General features: G+C 41.0%; 1 protein-coding gene across 2 annotated transcripts in view; it reads left to right on the top strand.

The window, feature by feature from the left end:
* LOC128850249 (chromodomain-helicase-DNA-binding protein 1-like) overlaps window positions 1–16,854 on the top strand; it is a 60,216-nt gene that overhangs the window by 28,035 nt on the left and 15,327 nt on the right. For both annotated transcript variants that reach the window (XM_054053245.1, XM_054053244.1), the window contains exons 16-24: window positions 394–546; window positions 3,569–3,640; window positions 11,469–11,618; window positions 12,281–12,429; window positions 12,703–12,799; window positions 12,890–12,985; window positions 14,010–14,186; window positions 14,400–14,557; window positions 16,139–16,180. In XM_054053245.1, the coding sequence (XP_053909220.1) occupies window positions 394–546; window positions 3,569–3,640; window positions 11,469–11,618; window positions 12,281–12,429; window positions 12,703–12,799; window positions 12,890–12,985; window positions 14,010–14,186; window positions 14,400–14,557; window positions 16,139–16,180 (1,094 nt within the window). The remainder of the gene's footprint in view (window positions 1–393; window positions 547–3,568; window positions 3,641–11,468; window positions 11,619–12,280; window positions 12,430–12,702; window positions 12,800–12,889; window positions 12,986–14,009; window positions 14,187–14,399; window positions 14,558–16,138; window positions 16,181–16,854) is intronic.

Raw genomic sequence — 16,854 nt, 5'->3', positions numbered from 1 at the left:
TAGCAATGCTTATTTCTGTTCAAAAGACCAAGTGAGGAGCAAGTAGTACTAAGGTAGTCAGGTAGTCTCTGTGGTTGTGTTGATTTGGTAGAAAAGAACTTGAGTGTACACTGCAATTACTCTCGTAGAGTAAATTTAGTTAATATTTTAACGAAATGTTAAGAAGCTCTTTTACGAAATGAGAAATGCATTTATTTGAAAAACATACTAGTTGGTACTCCTGTTGATTTCAGTTAAGAGTACTTAATGCTTTTAAAATGAGTTTTTACAAGATCAGGACTGACTAAATACTTATTAAACTTGCATGTTCAGTTAGTGAATGACTAACCATCTGTCATGTATTTTAGTGTTGAGGTGAACTTACTTTGCAATATACATTTTTTTGTCTTGTAGCATTTAATACGTAGCAGCGGGAAACTAATTCTTCTTGACAAGCTACTGATTCGTCTACGAGAACGTGGCAACAGAGTACTGATTTTCTCTCAGATGGTGAGGATGCTAGACATCCTGGCAGAGTATTTAAAGTATCGTCAGTTTCCCTTTCAGGTAAGAATTTTGCTGGTATTAGCCAAGAAGCCGTGATCTTTAACTACTTTATCTTAAGAAAAGTGTCCTTTTTGTAGAAAGATTTATGGAAGTTTAATTTGATATACAGGAAAAAACTATGATAAATAGTATTCTGAAATGAAACTGAAGGCTGGCTGATGTTAAACCCATTTACAAGAAGGGTTGGAGGGAGGATCCAGGAAACTACAGGCCTGTCAGTCTGACCTCAGTGCTGGGGAAGGTCATGGAGCAGGTCATCTTGAGTGGTATCACGCAGCACATGCAAGATAACCGGGTGATCAGGCCCAGTCAACATGGGTTCATGAAAGGCAGGTCCTGCCAAACTAGAATCATAGAATAGTTTGGGTTGGAAGGTGTCGCTGTTGAGTCACGACACGGTGATGTGGAAGCAAGTTTCTTTATTGATGTTACAGGGCTGGCCGGCCAGTGCTTGATCTTACGCGCGCTTCTTATACCCTTGATTAACACACGCGTCTCTGCATGATTGGATTAGCTTATACACAAACAATCTGTGAATGGATAGTGCTACTTTCATGCATGGTCCTATATTGTCTGCCCACTTCCCGTCCCATGATCTCCTTCCGGGTGCATTAATCAGGGGTCCTCAGCCTGCTGTGGACCCCACAATTCCCCCTTTTTGTATTTGTGCTGAAGAAAATTGCCCGTTAAAGATTGCCTGTGTTGGCTGCTGTGGGGCCCTTCGCAGCAGACACACAATGCAGGGCAACATCGACAGCACAACTACAAACATACCCATTCTTGAAACAGGGAAGCAAAGCAGCATCAATATTTGACCACGCTGAGTAATATCGTAGGTGCATCTGAAAAGTATACAAACAGTGACTTATACTCCGTCTCTACTGATCCTAACAGCTCTAGTCTGTGGTTCCGATATACGACTTATACTCCAGTTGTTATGGCAGTTCTTTGATGTTAGCAAGGGCTATCCATCACACTCGTCTCCAGCTGTTTGATTCTCCACATGTGGCCTCCGTGGCTTATCCACAGCAGGGCGAACACAACGAGCAGGGTACCACCAAGGTCCTTCATCTGCACTCGGTGGCTTCTTAAAAGTCCCGGATCCGGAATTAAGCAGCTTCTCTCGCCGCTCCTCTTGGCTACTTTTGCCGAAAACTCTTTGAGCAGCTTCTCTCGCCGCTCCTCTTGGCTATTTTTGCCGAAAACTCTTTGAGCAGCTTCTCTCGCCGCTCCTCTTGGCTATTTTTGCCGAAAACTCTTTGAGCAGCTTCTCTCGCCGCTCCTCTTGGCTATTTTTGCCGAAAACTCTTTTATAGTGGCTATGCCACCTCGGGGAACCCCAAAATTAAAACTCTCATAAAATCGCTCGCTATATCACGTCGCGGTCACCAGATGTCGCTGTTGAGTCACGACACGGTGATGTGGAAGCAAGTTTCTTTATTGATGTTACAGGGCTGGCCGGCCGGTGCTTGATCTTACGCGCGCTTCTTATACCCTTGATTAACACACGCGTCTCCGCATGATTGGATTAGCTTATACACAAACAATCTGTGAATGGATAGTGCTACTTTCATGCATGGTCCTATATTGTCTGCCCACTTCCCGTCCCATGATCTCCTTCCGGGTGCATTAATCAGGGGTCCTCAGCCTGCTGTGGACCCCACAGAAGGGACCTTAAAGATCATCTAGTTCCAACCCCCTGCCATGGGCAGGGACATCCCACTAAAGCAGGCTGCCCAAGGCCCCATCCAACCTGGTCTTGAACACCTCCAGGGATGGGGTATCCACAACTTCCCTGGGCAACCTGTTCCAGTGTCTCACCACTCTCATGGTGAAGAAATTCTTCCTAATGTCTAGTCTAAATCTGTCCCTCTCCAGTTTATACCCATTCCCCCTCATCCTGTCCCTACAAGCCTTTATGAATAGCCCCTCTCCATCTTTCCTGTAGGCCCCCTTCAGGTACTGGAAGGTTGCTATAAGGTCTCCTCTGAGCCTTCTCTTCTCCAGGCTGAACAACCCCAACTCTCTCAGCCTGTCCTTGTATGGAAGGTGCTCCAGCCCTCCAGTCATGTTTGTAGCCCTCCTCTGGACCTGTTCCAACAGTTCCATATCCTTCTTACGTTGAGGATTCCACAACTAGACGCAGTCTTCCAGATGAGGTCTCACAAGAGAGGAATAGAGGGGCAGAATCACTTCCCTCGACCTGCTGGCCATGTTTCTTTTGATGCAGCCCAGGATGTGGTTGGCCTTCTGGGCTGCGAGCTCACACTGCCGGCTCATGTCGAGCTTCTCATTGACCAGCACCCCCAAGTCCTTCTCTGCAGGGCTGCTTTCAATCACATCATCCCCCATCGTGTACTGAAAATGGGGATTGCCCCGATCCAGGTGTAGGACCTTACACTTGGCCTTGTTGAACCTCATGAGGTTCTCAGAAGCCCACTTCTCCAGCCTGTCCAGGTCCCTTGGGATGACATCCCGTCCTTCTGGTGTGGCAGCTGCACCACTCAGCTTGGTGTCATCCACAAACTTGCTGAGGGTGCACTCAATCTTGCTGTCAATATCATTGATAAAGATATTGAACAGCACTGGTCTCAGTACGGACCCCTGAGGGAAACCACTTGTCGCGGATCTCCATCTGGACTTTGAGCCATTGGCCACTGCTCTTTGAATACGACCATCCAACAAGTTTCTTATCCACCGAATGGTCCACCCATGAAATCCATATCTCTCCAATTGAGAGAGAAGGATGTTGTGGGGGACCATGTCAAAGGCTTTACAGAAGTCTAGATGGATCACATCCGTCAGTTTACCTATGTCCACTGCTGTGGTTACCCCATCATAGAAAGCCTCTAAGTTGGTTCCATGATCTTCCCAGGCACAGAGGTGAGGCTGACAGGTTGGTAGTTCTCAGGGTCTTCTTTATTCTTATCCCCCCACATTATTTTGGCAATTGAGAATTCAAGTTGCTCCAATTAGAATATAGTAGGAGTTCCTTTTTAACTGTATTATTCAATCTCTTTAGAGACTTGATGGATCAATAAAAGGAGAATTGAGGAAACAAGCCCTGGATCATTTCAATGCAGAAGGATCAGAGGTATGGTATTAGTGGGTGGTTGTTTTTTTTAGTTTACTGAACTTTATTCCTTCCCTCCACAAAATATAACAAATATTGCACAACAAATTAAGATAGAATAAAGTGCAGGATGCATTATGTTGAAATTCTGTTGTTATTGCCTAGACTATAAGTTTTATAACTCTTAACAAACAGAAAAATCCCCATGCACATCCACAACCAAACAAAAAATCCCCCCAAACAAACACCACTCTCCCTAAAACCTAAGAGGAGGTTAAAAAGGAAACACAGAATTTATGAAAATTATGTTTAACTATGTATTTATATTTTTAGGTTTTTGTCAGTGCTCATTATCAAAGTAATATTAAGTACTGTATAAAAACTGAAGGATTTAATTTATTTTGTTGTGTAGGACTTAATCCTTCAATTTTTACAGGAATACTGAACTTTTACATGAGCTTTTGATGTGGAAAGCTGATTTAGGCAATGGGCAGAACTAAGTTGTGTATATACTTGCATGAAGAAAAACTATCTTTAACAGCTTTAAATACGGCTTCTGTTATCTTCATCTTTTGCCTCCTATTTCCTTTCCCTGGAAGAAACTGAAGAACTGATTTCTAGCCATTATTTGTGTACCACTTAAAACTCCTAATTTATTTAGGTTTCCTACTATGGAAGCCATTCCATGCCTTTGACAGTCTTTAGGTCTTTTGTCCTACACTGATAGGGTTTTTCAGTAATAGAGGCATAGCATTTGTCAGTTGCTGCAGAGCTAATGTTTTTGCTGTGGTTGAGGAGGAAGGATTTAATTTCATAACAAAAACTTCTGATATTTGTTAAATGCAGAAATTAGTTCTTTTTAAAATTTCTAGTATACACATCATTGCATTCTTTTGCAATCCTTGTAGTTGCACTGTACAGTGTTTAAGATGAAGGGTGTTCCAAGCTTGACACAATATTCAAGAATGGAGGCAAAGTATGGGGTTGTGCAACAATAAAATTGTCTCCTGTTTTATTTTCTATTTCTTTCCTAACAATCAATAAAACTTCATACTTTTCTTTTTTACTATTACTGAGCTAAGGTATTAATGGAAATATCTGTGACAACTCTAAGGACTCATTCTTGAGCAGTAATTGCTTATGATTGCCTTTTGCTGTATTTAAAACTCAAATTTATTTCCTATTTCACTTTATCTTTTATTTCATATGCTTTTTAATTGCCTGTCTCATAAGATGTTCTGTAGACCTTTGTAATTGTCCCTGAATAACTCTGTCATTGCAAATTTTCTCACCTCGTTGTTCATCTCACTTCCTTATTGTTTATGAATATTTTGAAGAGCATTGACCTCAGCAGAACACTTTTTAATTTTCTTAACAAAAATACAGAGGGACTTGGGACACACGTGGGGCTTTAACAGCAAGGGGTTTTGTACTTTTGACCAGTGTTTAGCTGCTTTTTTTTTGTTTTCCCTCTCCAAGTGGCTTTTGCTCATCTTCTAGGATGCTGCTTCCTTTAAATCACAGAGAAACCAGTAATTGTTCACAAGAGAAACTGATATAAATTTGCTTTATGCTTATACTGGGTCTGGCTGGTATGTAGTTAATTGTCTTCATAGTAGCTTCTGTGGTGCTGTGTTTTAGATTTGTGATAAAAACAATGCTAACAACACACCAGTGTGTTAGCTGTTGCTGAACAGTGTTTGTATAGTATCAAGGTCTTCTTTGTTTCATACTCTGCCTCCTCAGTGAATAGATTAGGGGTTGCGCAAGGGGTTGGGAGGGGACACAACCAGCAGATGACCTGAACTAACCAAAGACACATTCCATGCCATATAACGTCATGCTCAGCAATAAAAAGGGAGAGGAAGAAGTTTAAGGAGGTTAGCCATATTTTGGTTAGGAACTGGCTGGGCATCAGTCCTACTCATGGGAGGTGGCAAGTGATTGCCTTTGTATCACTTGTTTTCTTTTCTTTTCTTTTCTTTTCTTTTCTTTTCTTTTCTTTTCTTTTCTTTTCTTTTCTTTTCTTTTCTTTTCTTTTCTTTTCTTTTCTTTTCTTTTCTTTTCTTTTCTTTTCTTTTCTTTTCTTTTCTTTTCTTTTCTTTCTCTCTTCTTGCAATTCTCCTTTGCTTATTAAACAATTTTTATCTCAACTTCTAAGTTTCCTTGCTTTTAGTCTTCTTTTCCTCTTCCCCTGTCCCACTGGGGGTGTTGGGGAGAAGCAACCAAGTGGCTGCATGGTGCTTAGCTGCCTACAGGGGTTAACTCACAACATAATGATTTAGAGAGCTTTAAACTAGAATTGATGGGATACCAACAGGACTGCAGTAGGTAAGCCAGGGGTCGACATGGCGTTGCCCGAGTGTGGCAATACTAGTGGGAACGTTTACACTCTCCTGGGAGCATGGAGCACTCAGGAGCACATTTGAAATGCTTGTACACCAATGCACACAGTATGAGAAACAAGCAGGATGAACTGGAAGTGTTGATCAACTCCCAGAGCTATGATGTCATTGGCATTAGTGAGACTTGGTGGAATGAGTCCCATGACTGGAGTGCTGGAATGGAGGGCTACAGGCTGTTCAGGAGGGATAGGCAGGGCAGGTGAGATAGAGGTGTTGCACTGTATGTAAGGGAGAGGTTTGACTGTACAGCTTTTATGTTTAATGATAATGTGGTTGAGAGCCTCCGGGTGAGTATTAGGGGCATGGAAAACAAAGCAGATGTACTGAGTATCTACTATCAGTCGCCCAGCTAGCATATAAGCAACAATAAGTTATTTTATAGGCAATTAGGAGAAATCTCTGGATTGTTAGGCCTTGTCCTTATGGGAGATTTCAACTTCACAAACATCAGCTGGTAATATCATACTGCTGTTTGTAGGAGATAACTTCTTGTCATAGGTACTCAGTGAGCCAACTTGGAAAGATGCCTTCCTAGAATTGCTGTTTGTGAATAGAGAAGGACTTGTGGGGGATATGATGGTAGGTGGCTGTCTTGGCCACAGTGATCATGAAATGATTGAGAGCAAACTTTAAGTTATTCAGGAAGCCACTTAGTAGTGTCCCCCCTGGGGATCTGTTTTTGAGCATTTAGGAGTCCATGAGTGCTGGTCAGTCTTTAAGAACCACCTTTTAGAAACACAGAAGCAGGCAATTCCTCTGTGTTGCAAGTCAAGCAAGCGGGACAGAAGACCTACTTGGCTAAACAAGGAACTCCTCATGGAGCGCAAGAGGAAAAATAACCTGTATGATCTCTAGAAGTGAGGTCAAGCTTCACAGGAAGATTACAGAGCCATGATTCATATATGCAGGGAGAAGACATGAAAGGCCAAAGATCAACTAGAGTTGAAACTGGCCAGTGTTGTGTCAGACAACAAGAAAGGCTTTTTGAAATATATTGATAGCAAGAGAAGGTCTAAAGTAAACATTAGACCAATACTTGTTGAAGATGGTCACCTGACAAGTAGGGATGAAGAAAAAGTGGAGGCATTCAGTGCCTTTTTTTTGCCTCAACCTTTAATAATACTGATAGACCTTGGGCTGCCCAGTCCCCTGACTTGGAGGACCATGAGTGGGAACAGTAACTTTCCATTTGTGGATGCTGAAATTTTAAGGGCCTGGAGCTTGGTGGGATTCATCCCAGTGTACTGAAGGAGCTAGTGGATATTATGGCAGGACATTTCTCAATCATCTACAAAAGGTCTTGGGAGTCTCGGGAGGTCCCTGCTGACTAGAAGCTAACCAATGTTATCCCAGTCTACAAGAAGGCAATGAGGGAAGACCAGGGAACTACAGCCCTGTGAGTCTAACCTCAATTCCTGGAAAAATTATGGAGAAGATCACACTGGGTACTATTGAAAGGCATTTAAAGAATAATGCGATCATCAGGCACAGTCAACATGGGTTCACAGAGGAAAAGTCCTGTTTAACTACTTTGTTCTTCTACGATAAGATCACCTGCCTAGTGGATGAAGGGAAGGCAGTGGATGTAGTTTTTCTGGATTTTAATAAGGCTTTTGATACTGCCCCTCACAGCATCCTTCTGGACAAGTTGTCCAACTGTGGGATGAGTAGGTTCATGGTGCACTGGGTAAAGAACTGACTGAAGGTCAGGGCTGAAAGGGTTGTAGTGGATGGGGCTACATCTGGCTGGAGACCAGTCACCAGCGGTGTTCTCCAGGGCTCAATTCCAGGACCAGTTCTGTTCAATATTTTTATTGGTAATCTGGATGCAGGAGTTGAATGCACCATTAGCAAGTTTGCTGTTGATACCAAACTGGGAGTTGCTGTTGACTCTCTCGAGGGACAACAGGCCTTGTAGAGGGTTCTGGATAAATTGGAGGATTGGGCAATCATTAATGGGATGAAAGTTAACAAGAACAAATGCTGGGTTCTGCACCTGGGATGGAGTAACAAAAGACACAAGTACAGATTGCAAGAGGAGAGGCTGGAGAGCAGCCCTGCAGAAAAGGATCTGAGGGTGCTGGTTGACAGCAAGCTTAATAGGAGGCAGCTGTGTGCCCTGGCAGCTAAGAGGGCAAAGCTAAGAGAGAAGAGGGACGTTGCTCACAAGCTTGCAGGGCTCATAGACGGAGCTTTAAACTAGACTTGCAGGTGGAAGGGGATAATATGAGGCTTGCCTGTGACAAGCTGTGGGACGACATCCCAAGGATGGGGTGCTAGCAAGGCCCCTCAACCTGTTGCTCTGAGACATGGTGGGTACACTGGAGCATACTTGAAGTCTTACAGAGATGAGCCAAGGGCTCCTGAGTTAATATGAGCTAACAGGGAAACAGCAGGGAAATACCTCAAAGGAATTGAGGGATGTTCCTCCAAGAAGGTGACACAACTAACAGCCCAGCTGAAGTGCCTCTACACCAATGCATGCAGCATGGGCAACAACCAGGAAGAGTTGGAAGCCACTGTGCTGCTAGGAAGTTATGACCTAGTTGCCATTACTGAAACTTGGTGGGACAAATTCCATGACTGGAGTATGGATGTCAGTGGCTACAGGCTGTTCAGAAGAGACAGGTGATGAAGGAGGGGCAGAAGGATCTGCATCAAGAAATGGATAGTGTGAAGAGCTGTCTCTGAAGAACAGCCATGAGCAAGTTAAAAGCTTGCAGCCAAGAATCAGAAACAGAGGCAATAAAGGTAACCCTGTGGTTGGTGTCTACTACAGGCTGCCTGATCAAGGGAAGCCTATTGACAAAGCCTTCTTACTCCAGCTCTTGTCCTGCTGGGGGATTTCAACCATTCTGACATATGATGTAAAAGTAGCGTGGTGAACTGTAGGCAATCCAGGAGACTCCTGGAATGCACTGAGGATAGCTTCTTAAGCCAGGTAATAGACAGCCCTACCAGAGGGGATGCTTTACTGGACCTGTTGGTCACCAATGCAAGTGAGCTCATGAGTGACATCAAGACTGGATGCAGCCTGGGCTGCAGTGATCACATACAGGTGGAGTTCACAGTCCTGAGTGATATGGGTCAGGCAAAGAGTAATGTCAGGAACCTGAGTTTAAGGAAAGGAAACTTCCAGCTGTTCAAGGAATTAGTCAACAGGACCCCCTGAGAAACTGCCCTCAGGGACAAGGGAGCAGAACAGAGCTGGCCGATCTTTAAGGATGCTTTCCATAGAGTGCAAGAGCTCTTGATTCCCAGGTTTAAGAAATCAGGAAAGGAAAACGAGAGACCAGCATGGCTGAGTCAGGACCTGCTGGTCGAGCTAAAGGGCAAGAAGGAAATGCACACAGTGGAAGCAGAGACAGGTATCTTGGGAAGAGAATTGGAACACTGCCTGGATGTGTAGGGATGGGGTCAGGAAGGCCAACTCGTGGCTGGAGCAGAACGTGGCAAAGGATGCAAATAATAAGAAAGGCTTCTACGGGTATGTCAGCCAGAAACGGAAGGTCAAAGGAAGCATACCTTTCCCCCCCGATGAACACGAGTGGCAAGCAAACTGGTAACAATGGACAGGGAGAAGGCTGAGGTTCTCAACAACTTTTTTGCCTCAGTCTTCACTGACAGCCTCTCTTTCCACACCTCTCAAGTGGATGGGCTGCAAGACGGGGACTAGGGGAGAAAGGTTGGTCTCTCTCACTGCAAGATAAGATCAGGCTCAAGGCCACCTGAGGAACCTGAACATACATAAGTATATAGGACCTGACAAGATGCATCCCAGATTCTTGAGGGAATTGGCTGATATAGTTGCCAAGCCACTCTATGATATTTGAAAAGTCATGGCAGTCAGGGGAAGTCCCTGGTGACTGGAAAAAAGGAAACATTGCACCCATTTTTAAAAAGGGCAGAAAGGAAGACCCTGGGAACTACCGACCTATCAGCCTCACCTCTGTGCCTGGGAAGATCATGGAACAGATCCTCCTAGAAGCCATGCTAAAGCACATGGAGGACAGGGAGGTGATTCGGGACAGCCAGCATGAATTCACCAAGGGCAAATCCTGCCTGACCAACCTAGTGGCCTTCTATGATTGTCTGACTACATCAAGGGAAGAGCTATGGATATCGTCCATCTGGACTTCTGTAGAGCCTTTGATGTGGTGTCGTGCCCCCCCCCCCCCAACATCCTTATCTCCAAATTGGAGAGATGTGGATTTGATGGGTGGACTGCTCAGTAGATGTGGAATTGGGTGGATGGTCTCATCCAGAGGGTAGTGGTCAATGACTCTATGTCCAGATGGAGATCAGTGACTAGTAGTGTGCCTCAGGTGCCCTTATTTGCACAGGTCCTGTTTAATAAGTTTGTCAATTACATAGACAGCGAGATCGAGTGCACCCTCAGCAAGTTTGCAGATGATACCAAGCTGAGTGGTGCAGTCTGAGGGACAGGATGCCATTCAGAGGGACTTGGATAAGCTTGAGAAGTGGGCCCATGTGAACCTCATGAGGTTCAAGAAGGCCAAGTGCAAGGTCCTACATCTGGATTGGGGCAACCCCTGCTATCAATACAGGCTGGCGGATGAAGAGATTGAGAGCATCCCTGTGGAGAATAACTTGGGGGTACTTGTGGATGAAAAGCTGGACATGATCTGTCAATGTGCGCTCACAGCCCAGAAGGCCAACCATATCCTGGGCTGCATCAAAAATGTGGCCATCAGGTCGACTGAGGTGATTTCCCCCAATCTACTCTGCTCTTGTGAGACTTCACCTGGAGTACTGCATCCATCTCTGGAGTCCTCAGCACAGCACATTGACCTGTTGGAGCAGGTCCAGAGGAGTGCCACAAAAATTATCAGAGGGATGGAATACCTCTTCTATGAGGAAGTGATGAGAGAGCTGGGATTCTTCAGCCTCGAGAAGAGTAGGCTCCAGTGAGACCTTATTGTGGCCTTTCAGTATTTAAAGGGGTCTTGTAATAAAGATGGGGACAGACTTTTTAGTAGGGCTTGTTGTGATGGGACAAGGGGTAATGGTTTTAAACTAAAAGGGTAGATTTAGACTGGGTATAAGGAAGAATTTTTTTTACAATGAAGGTGGTGAAACACTGGCACAGGTTGCCCAGAGAGGTGGTAGATGCCCCATCCCTGGAAGCATTCAAGGTCAGGTTGAACGGGGCTCCTAGCCACCTGATCTAGTTGAAGATGCCCCTTCTCACTGCGGGAGGAATTGGACTGGATGACCTTTAAAAGTTCCTTCCAACCCAAACCATTCTATGATTCTGTGACAACCATCTTATTGCATTACAAGTCTAACATATGTTTATGATATCCTTTAAGTGTATGAGTTCATAGTGTGCTCCACAGAGCGTATAAATAAGTGTCATATTGGTTCATTGAAGTGTATTATAGGTAACAAATCTAAAGATATTTCTTATTTTATAATTTCAGGACTTCTGCTTTTTGCTGTCTACCAGAGCTGGAGGATTAGGTATAAACTTGGCATCTGCTGACACTGTAGTTATATTTGATTCCGACTGGAATCCACAAAATGATCTGCAAGCGCAGGCTAGAGCTCATAGGATTGGACAGAAGAAACAGGTACACACACTTGTCTTCTAAGCTCCAAACCTGAATGAGGGTGTTTCATGTGGTAGCCATAAGCTGTCTGTTTGGGCCATTACAGTCCTCATGTATTTTGAGAATAACTAATACTTGCCAAGAATGTCTGAAAATGTTAATAATGCTAGTTTGTCTTTTTAAAAGTTTAAGAATCTTCCTGTATGGAGAGATTGCATGGCAGCTGTAGTATACAGATGGGTAGGTAAGGAGAAGAGTTGTGGACTTGTCCCATGTTCATTGGCATCATGTCATTCTAGGAAGTAACTGCTATACTTCAGACGCATCCATTATAACCTAAAGTTAAATAGTTCATAGTTTTCCTTGGGTTTCTGTATTGCTGAAGACTTCAAGTAATAATCAGATATAACACTTTACTTTGTGGCCATGCATGTGTCTAATCACAGAAATTTAAAGAGGAGAGATCTAAGAATTTCTTTATTTAAATAGTTCATATAGAGACTGTGGTAACATGATTGACTGGTTTAATACATAAAATATTGGTTCAATAAGACTTAAAAGATTTGTAATCATGGATAACATTTGTCCCTGTTCTTACTCAAGGATTTTTTGTTAGTTTATCTGATTGTTTTCACGTGTAATTTGTGAGCATGTAAATAAAGCCTTTTTTATAATATGCATAGGTTAATATTTATCGGCTTGTCACAAAAGGATCAGTAGAAGAGGATATTCTTGAAAGAGCCAAGAAAAAGATGGTGTTGGATCACTTAGTAATTCAGAGAATGGACACTACAGGGAAAACTGTACTACACACAGGCTCTACTCCTTCCAGGTATATTTGTTTATTCTTTCATATTAACTTATGCTTACCTGACTATTTGAGTAAAAAAAGTATGTAATTTCACTTGGTTAATAAAAGGCAAAAAATATGTGGTAAGGAGTTATGCAAGTAAAGACTGCGAAGTATGTTGGGTTTGTACGTCTTTTTAATATATTAAACATAACTTTTATTTAAGTCAAAAGGAAGTGTGATTGACTCATGATTATAGTAATTTGAAAAAATTCACTAAGATAAGGTCTTTATCTGAAACTTTCTGTATTTCAGCTCAACACCTTTTAATAAGGAAGAGTTATCAGCAATTTTGAAGTTTGGTGCTGAGGAACTTTTTAAAGAACCTGAAGGGGAAGAAGAGGAGCCTCAGGTATATGGAACAGTGCACCTACACTTGATGGACAGAGAAACTAAAAATATGTATGAAATATTTTGTTGTAAAGCGAAACTTCTGTTTCAGGAAATGGATATAGATGAAATCCTGAAGAGGGCTGAAACTCGAGAAAATGAGCCAGGCCCACTAACTGTAGGAGATGAGTTGCTTTCACAGTTCAAGGTATTGCTCTGTTCCATCTCTCTTCCCTTATTTATAATTTTCTTTATAAATGTTACTTTTTCTCATACTTCTGCATACCTATTCATCTTTTCTTCATTCTTATGAAACAGGTGCAACAATAAGTCAACTCTTTGGCATAGAATGTCTTTTCACCTATACAGGGTAATTACTGCCAGTGCAAACTTTTAAAAATGCATAATATACTTTGCTAAAAAAAAAAATAAGAAAGGGATTTACAAATACATTAGTCTTTAATTTAGTTATTAGAGTACTGGGAAGGGCTGTTTTGTCATTTAATGCTTTATGCTGTTAAGCACCTGTGATATTTATAAACATAGAGAATGAGGTTTGGATTTCCTAGTTGATGACTTATAGAAATTCCTTTCAGCCCCCATGTAAACGTGAATACCAGATGTGCTTAATTGGAGAATACTTTAAATATTAAGCGAGTCCCAATTGTGTGGGGTGGTTTGGGGTGTGTGTGGATCTTGTTGTTGTTTAGACTTGCTGTGTGTGGTATGTTTTTGCTTTTTTTTTTGTTTAAAGCAGGGCAGGAATTTTTTTAGATCAGTAGAGTACTAAATCACTTTCCTGCTAATCATTCATTTGTAACTTATTGTGATTTCTACAGTTTATTAATGTTTAGTTAGTTCTACATTATTACAGTTTGATATTAACTTGGGCATTCAGTTAGACTTGCTTTCTGCTTTGAAAGAAATTAAACAATAATTACAGCTATTAGGGAGGCATTTCATAGTGTTTATATATTATTTAACTTGTAAAAGAAGAAAAAGATTCTAATTTTTATATTCAGCCATGTTGCTTAGAGTGTGTGTTTCTAATGAAAGTATTTTCATATATGAGGCTGTGCTTCATGAAGCATTTTTTATGTGTACATTTTCTGTATATATAAATAAATAAAATCTGCCATTCCGAACTAAGTTTTCCTGAAATATTAATTACTCTGTTTTTAAATAAAATCACATATTGATTTGGTGAAAATACTTACATTTCAATACATAAGGTGGCTAACTTTTCTAATATGGATGAAGATGACATTGAATTGGAACCAGAACAAAATTTAAGAAACTGGGAAGAAATCATTCCAGAAGTCCAGCGGCAACGAATAGAAGAAGAGGAAAGACAAAAAGAGCTTGAAGAAATATATATGCTCCCAAGGATGAGAAACTGTGCAAAACAGGTATCTCTGGGTATAGACTAACTCACTTTGTTTTTTATTCTTTTGTTGTTGTTGTTTGATTGGTTTTTTGTTGCTGTTGTTTTGACTTGTACTTTTGGGTTGGGTAGTTTTCACCTGTGGCACCCCACACCCCTCCATTTTTGACAGGCTAGGTAACACATTAATAAAATGTTTTAGTTGCATAGCTTTGAACTACTTAATCTGAAATTTCAGATCAGCTTTAATGGAAGTGAAGGGAAACGCAGTAGGAGGAGCTATTCTGGATCTGATAGTGACTCCATCTCAGAAAGAAAACGACCAAAAAAACGTGGACGACCACGAACTATTCCTCGAGAAAATATTAAAGGATTTAGCGATGCAGAGATTAGGCGGTAAGATGTGGGGGAACATGCATGTTTAAAAGGACAAAACATATATTTTTTATCATTTTAGGGTTTAAAAATATTGAAAACGATCTCTTTTTCCTGAATTTAGTTGAAAATCTTTATTCTAGGCATTTAAGGCTTTATTCTGTGTAGTTTGGGGTGCTGACATAAGGAACTGTTATGTCCAGAATTTAAATCTGTTTTGGTGAGGGATAATATTGGGTTCAAAAAATGTTCTCAATTGTTTTACAGTCTTTAAGTATGTATTATTCTTCCTGCATACCCTGAGGACAGTGATTTCAAAGGAACAGTTTCTAAAATGGATGAACTTTTTTTTAACCTCACAAACAAAATATTCTACTTCCCATCATTTAACCTAAAAACTGTAGTTTAAGAAACAATACGTACATTTTTTGTGGAAATACCTACAAAAGGTTCAGTGAGTTTTGTTTTGGTTTAAATTTCTTGCAATTGTAACTGAATTAATCTTAGGTGGTGCTTTTTAAAACAAAAAAACATAAAATTACACCGCCTTCCCCATTTTGATAAGCTGCTGTAGTTTAACCTCAGTAGGTAGCTAAGCACCACACAACTGCTCACTTAGTCTCCCCTAGAGGGATTGGGGGGAGAATAAGAAGGGTAAAAATGAAAATGAGAAAACTTGTGAGTTAAGATAAAGACAGTTTAGTAGGAAAAACAAAAGCTGCATGTGCAAGCAAAGCAATACAAGGAATTCATTCACTACTTCTCATTGGCAGGCAGGTATTTACCCATTTCCCAGAAAGCAGGGCTTCATTGTGCACAGCAGTTACTTGGGAAGACAAATGCCATAATACCGAACATCCTCTCTCCCTCCTCCTTCCTTGCAGTATTTATTGCTGAGCTGTCCCAGCTGTCCCCTCCAAACTTCTTGTGCACTCTAGCCTACTTGTTGGTGGGATGGTATGAAACAGAAAAGGCCTTGACTCTGTGTAAGCACTGCTCAGCAGTAACTAATACACCCCTGTGTTATCAACACTGTTTTCAGTACAAATCCAAAACGTGCTAGCAGATCTGGTGCTCTGAAGAAAATTATATCTCAACAAAAACCAGTACATAAGTGAATCTGTACAGTTGATCCCATCAATATTTGGTGCTAAAAATACTTTGGTAGAAGGAGGAGAAATTGTTTTGCTTTACTTTGATTGGTTTGTGAAATGCTACTTTGCTTCTGTAATGTAAGTATTCATGTTTCTCTAAAATGCTATAAAGTTTATAAAATATTTTTGATTATATAAATAACCTTAAAGACCATTGTTTCCTTTTCATCTAACATATAATGGTTTGCTGCTTTTGTCAGGGGTATTCTTGTGCTTGCATTCCTTTATCTTTAGAAAAGCATGTTAAGTTATGTTTTCCCAAGTCTTAAAATCACTATAAAATTGCAACTAGCTCCTCTTTATTATATACTAAGCTGCCTTAGTCTCTCTAGTTCTTATTTTCTTTGTATTGTCCATATAGTCTCGTACTAAGACTTTATACTGATTTTAAAACTGTATTTGTAGTTAAGCATGCGTTTTTAACTGCAAAATTATTTTCTGTTACTAGGTTTATCAAGAGTTACAAGAAATTTGGTGGTCCACTTGAAAGGTGAACTTATTTGATTATATTTGTATAATTGGAACCTTGTTTTCATTAATATTAGAACAATACATCAAGAAACCTTAGGTTGAAGAGAAAATAGTGTGCTTAATCTTTTGCCTCAAATATAACATGAATTTAAATTCATTTTTCTTTTCCTTTCTTCATATATGTTATGTATGTAGACAGCCAGTATGACAAATCTTTCAGTTTTGCAAGACTGCTTGTTTTTCTTTATACTTTACCTGCTGTCTTGTTTAATCCGCGTTAGTGACAATCATTCAGTTTTCTTGTTTGATAGAGTGGATAAAGCCATAGGCTTTCTAGATTTACTGACAGTTTTGCATTTTTCTCATTGACAGTTATTTTAAGCTTTCTGTAGTACTCTATCTTGAGAATAATTTCCCACTTTCTTTTTCTTTAATAGTATTTATAGTCTATATGATCTTATTGCATACAAGGTCTGACGAAAAAAACCCGAAACTAACCCTATAGCTCAGGAACCAAGAGTGGGAGGGGAAAGACAAAGAGATGGTTATAGGACATGTTCTAACCTATCACAGTGAGACAAGGCTCAACTCGATTGCTTCACTCAGTATGAGTGGACGCGTGTTCAAATACAGACGTTTTCTTAACCTCGGTCAGAAAATGTCAGTGTGCAAGAGTGAACAGAGAGTTCACGT

Source organism: Cuculus canorus, chromosome W, assembly GCF_017976375.1.
Source record: "Cuculus canorus isolate bCucCan1 chromosome W, bCucCan1.pri, whole genome shotgun sequence".
NCBI lineage: Eukaryota > Metazoa > Chordata > Aves > Cuculiformes > Cuculidae > Cuculus > Cuculus canorus.
Note: the sequence above shows the minus strand (reverse complement) of the source record. Positions and strands in the feature narration are given on the sequence as shown.